The sequence below is a fragment of the Papaver somniferum genome, unplaced genomic scaffold, assembly GCF_003573695.1.
Source record: "Papaver somniferum cultivar HN1 unplaced genomic scaffold, ASM357369v1 unplaced-scaffold_136, whole genome shotgun sequence".
Taxonomy (NCBI): domain Eukaryota; kingdom Viridiplantae; phylum Streptophyta; class Magnoliopsida; order Ranunculales; family Papaveraceae; genus Papaver; species Papaver somniferum.
Window position 1 is genome coordinate 5360 of NW_020622823.1, and position 5211 is coordinate 10570.

The following is a 5211-nucleotide window of genomic DNA, read 5'->3' on the forward strand; positions in this document are numbered from 1 at the left end:
TTGGCTACTAATAATTTACTTGATTTTATCATTTTGAGGTTCCATGAAAGAAAAACTTTTCTAGTCAAAACAATTTCATTTTTTTTTTTTTTTTTTGATCGAAAGAGAAATTTTATTTAGAGAAGAAGAATGTACATGTAAATCTACCAGAGGTAGAACAGAAAAGGACAAATAAGCAAATTACAAGAAGATAGAGTTCCAATTTTGAATCTGTGAAGACACAAAATCTTGTGTACCTGTTGCTGTTGCCCAAACTAAAATAGAGGATTTGACAGACAAAACCAGATCATCATCTGTTTTGTAAATATATTGTTCCTCAAAACGTCTGCAATTCCTTTCATTCCAAATTGTATTAACAACCGCTGCTGGTATTAGATCCCAAATATAATTCCCTGTACGGGAAAAATGATTATGGTGCCAACTTTCTGCCAAAATTCTCATGGAACCCGGTAAAACCCAACTCCAACCTGTATTAAGCAGAATGATCGACCAAATCTTATAAGCAATCTTACAATGTAAGAATAAATGATCCTGAGATTCTACACCAATTCCACACAGAACACAAGAATTATGAAGATCCATAGCTTTGTGTTGCAAGATATCAATTGTATTCAGTTTACCGTGAATCAAACACCACATTAAGATATTAATCTTTGGTGGTATTGCCGTCTTCGAAATGAACGAATAAGGAAAGTGATTAACTCCATCTTCTGCCACTAATTTAGCATATAGTGATTTCACAGTAAAAACTCCCGTGTGGTTAAGTTTCCATCTGCGAGTATCCTTCAGATCATCTTGAGTAGGTGGATTGTCCCCTATAATGGTAAGTAGTGTAGCGAATTCCACCACCTCTGTATTTGAAAGAACACGCCTAAAATCAAACTTCCAACCACCTTATAAAGATATCATTGCAGCAACTGTTATATGTTTATCCCGGGAAAGCTTATAGAGATTAGGATGTGCTTTTGCTAATGACAAATCTCCACACCAAATGTCATTCCAAAAAGAAATTAAACTACCTGAATGTAAGTATAAGGTAGAATTGGAACTCACAAGATTAGCAGTTTCCGCAATGGCTCGCCAACAAGAGGTACCATATGTTGTAGCAATGTTACCGGGATTCCAATAAGAAAACTCTGAGCCATATTTCTCCTCTATTATCTTGTACCATAGCTTTCTCTTTTCGACACCAAACCTCCAACACCATTTTGCAAGCAAAGATAAATTCATTAATCTCAGGTTATACACACTTAGGCCGCCTTTTTCTTTAGTAGCGCAGACTAAATTCCAGTTAACCAAATGAGAAGTCTTTACTCCATCTTTATATTCCCATAAGAAATTTGCATCTTCTTTTCGAGGATTTTAATAACAGAAATTGGTGCTTTGAACAACGAAAAATAATATGTTGGAAGAGATGACAAGATGCATTTGATAAGAACGAGCTTACCTCCCTTTGATAAAGAAATACGTCTCCAGACGGATAATCTGGCGTCGAATTTCTCTATAATTGGGTCCCAAATTCTCTTCGAACTGGACTTAGCACCTAACGGCATTCCCAAATACTGGAAAGGTAAACAGTCTATTGCACAACCGAATTCCTCAGCCCACAAGGCTAAGTTTGGGACTTCTCCAACAGAAATAAGCCTTGTCTTGGTAGTGTTTACCTTTAAACCTGCAATGTACTCAAAACACTGTAAAGCTGAAAACAGATTATGTAATTGCTCCTTGTTATTTTCAACAAAGAAAATCGTATCATCTGCATAATGAAGGTGATTCACTATGGTACTTGTAGGTGTGACTGAGAAAACGCTGAAAAGATCCTGATTCGCAACTCTATCTATATATCTGGAAACACCCTCCATCGCAATGTTGAACAAAAGAGGAGAAACGGGGCAACCCTGTCGAACTCCCCTTGTACTTGTGAAGCAACCAAAAGAAGATCCATTAATTAAAACTGAAAATGATGAAGTAGCATAACAAAACCTCAACCAGTTGCGCCATTTTGAGGTAAACCCCATTTGAATAAGCACAGATTCAAGATAATTCCAATTTATTCTATCAAACGCCTTCTCCAGATCAATTTTGCATAAAATTCCAGCATTTCCAGACCTTAGTCTAGAATCTACCAACTCGTTGGCTATTAGGGTACCATCGATAATTTGTCTGCCTTCGATATACGCGCATTGCACCGGGGATATGAGTTTATCCATGACAAGTTTAAGTCTCGTGGATAACACCTTGGCAATGATCTTGTAAACACTAGTAAGGAGACATATAGGTCTACAATCCTTGATTGTTTCGATGTGATCCTTTTTCGGTATAAGAGTAATAAAAGTAGAATTATGCTTAGAATTAATATTACCTGTGGTACAAAATTTATTCACCGTAGCCATAAAATATCCTTTGATGAAATGCCAGCACTTCTGAAAGAAAATAATTGGAAATCCATCTGGACCCAAAGCTTTGTCATTTCCTAAGTCCCTGATGGCACGTACGACCTCATCTTCACTAAAATCAGAATATAAGATAATAGCTTCTGTAGCAGTGATGGAATCAAAATCAATCCCTTTTAAATCAGGCCTAATAATTTCTTCTTCAGTGAAAAGTGTCTTGTAAAAACCCACAATATGTTCTTGTAACCTCTTCCTATCAGACACAAGTTCATTGCCGACGTATAATTGCCTTATTCTATTGTATCTACGTCTCGCAGAGGCATTGCTGATGAAGAATGAAGTGTTTCGGTCTCCCTCTTGTAGCCATTTGGTTTTTTATTTAATTTTCCATGACGTCTCCTCCATTTTAGAAATCTTTTCGAATTCCACTTTATTTTGTAGATGCACATTTCGCTCTTCTTCTGTGAGAACATTATCTTCTCCTAGCAAATCTAGAGTTTGAAAATCCGAGAGAATGATATTGAGCTTTGTGGTTGTGTGTCCAAAAACTTCTTTGTTCCAGACTTTTAGCTTTTCCTTAAGTGCCTTTAACTTCAACCAAAGCACTGTACTAGGTGTACCTGCAAAACAAAAAGAAAGCCACCAATCTTCCAGTAATTGTAAGAAACCATTCTCCATGAACCACATAGCGTCAAACCTAAAAGGACTAGGTCCCCAGGAAGGGTCAGAAATGTATAGAAGGAGTGGAATGTGATCGGATGTAGGTATGGCTTTAGCTAACTGGGTAACGAAAGGGTAATGTTGTTCAAAAGATGGGGAAATGAGAAACCTGTCTAACCTGCATAACCGGATTTGATTGTCCATTCGACCAAGTGTATCTTGCACCCTTCAGAGGCAAATCAATGAGATCGTTCTCAACTATAAATGTGTTGAACTTTCTCATACTTCTTGTAATCCTCTTACAATTCTTTTTTTCACCACACTTCACAATTGTGTTGAAGTCACCCCCAATACACCATGGAATATTAATCCAATATCTACAAACGTTATCGAGTTCTATCCAAAATTCAGTCCTTTCCACTGAATGGTTTGGTCCATAAACGTTTGTAAGCACCCACTGGAAGTTATCATTCTTATTTTTACATAAAATTGAAAGCGTGTAGTCACCGACAAGTGAGTCACTTACTTCCAAAAAATCTCTATCCCAGAGAATTAACATGCCACCGGAATTTCCTACCGATTGTTGTAGAGTCCAACCTACATTCTTAGAACCACATATTTGCTTAATATCCCAAGAGGAACATTGCATCATCTTTGTCTCTTGAAGAATAATGATAGGAGCTCTAATCATCTGTAGGAATTTATGAACCACCGTTCTTCTTCTATTGGAGTTCAATCCCCTTACATTCCAAGTAAGAATTTTAAGATTCATTTAAAACAAACTTTTCCCCTTGAATTTACTGACCTCTTTGTTCTGGATGTTGGTGAAGAAATCACCTCAATGGACATCCCCAGTCTTCTTAGCTCATTACTCAACTTTCTTGGTATAACCGGAACTAAGTGATCATTAGAACTCGTATCATCCGAGAGGTTTGCTGCTAAAGAATTACCATATGAAACATTATCATCTACCAAGTTTGGTGCTACTAGCTCATAGCCCGGTGGGTATTCCAGTGAAGTACTATCAGTGTCATATGCGAATTCTTTTGCTGCATGCTCAAAGCCTGGTGGAATTTCTTCTGTTGTTTTTTTGCTGGCGTCTTTCAAAGATAGAAAAGAATATTCCAAACCCAATAAGGGTAAAGATATTTTTCGTTCTTCATGCACAGGTACAATATCAACATTCTCTATACTGATAAAGTTTTGAACAACATAATCCTTATGTATTTGTTTCTTTATTGGTAATGTTGGAATTGGTTTGAGGACAGGACCTGAATTTGATACCTTAGAGATGAGGTATTTCCTTGTGTGATTTTCCATTGATGGTAATCCAATACCCAGTGTAACACCCAGTGCAAAGAGACGTTTAACTTCTTTTATTATACAAATTGGAATTGAAATCTGAGTCCTTGTATGATGTGGTGATGCAATCTGTGGCTGCAGTAAGTTGTTGCTGCTTCCGTAAACTTTCGTAACTTCTTTTAGGTGTTTGAATGAAGTTGGTAGATGAAGAGATGTTTGTTTAGGGTTTTGATAGGTGAAAGCTATAGGTTTAGGGTTTTGAAAGTTGACAGATGTTGGTTTAGGGTATTGTAGGTGAATGGATGTAGGTTTCGGGTATTGAAGAAGGCCATGGATGATTGTTTTGAGGTTGAAGGCTACAGGTTCAACAGATTCTACTACTTCAGGTATCATAATATCTGTTTGATATGCATGGATCGAATTATCTGTTGCATGAACTGCATTGATTTTGAAATCAGTCGGACAATCTTCTACTGCAATTATTTATGGGACTGTGAGTTTGAAGGATGCCGTATGACTCACCACATCAATGTCCATATCATCATCCACATCAGTTGCCACTGCAGATACATTGGATGATAGCTTCGCATATTGGACTTTTTTCCATACCTGGACTACAGACTTTCATGTGGCTTTTCTCGATCTTTTTTTCCTTTTTTTCCTGATTTTTTTAACCACCGTAGAATTACTAACATCTTTAACTTCCGTGATATTAGCACCAGAATCCCTTGACTGAGAATATTCCCTGGATGCATCCGCTATTATATTGGCATTCTGGTGAGTCTTCCTTTTTTTGGTATTAATGATATCCCGCAAATCATGTGTAACTGATATGCAGGGATATTGACCTCTCAAC

The 5211-nt window shown here is 37.1% G+C and overlaps 1 protein-coding gene across 1 annotated transcript; it reads right to left on the reverse strand.

Moving 5' to 3' along the window:
• Positions 1-236: 236 nt before the first annotated feature.
• LOC113334324 lies at positions 237-4748 on the reverse strand (the record flags this gene model as incomplete). The annotated part of the gene is made up of 7 exons (XM_026580609.1): positions 3859-4748; positions 3232-3793; positions 3062-3173; positions 2788-3013; positions 1448-2646; positions 1020-1280; positions 237-893 (listed from the first exon to the last, which is right to left on the reverse strand). Coding segments are annotated over exons 1-7 (3907 nt in total), but the record flags the coding sequence as incomplete, so codon positions are not given.
• Positions 4749-5211: the final 463 nt, after the last annotated feature.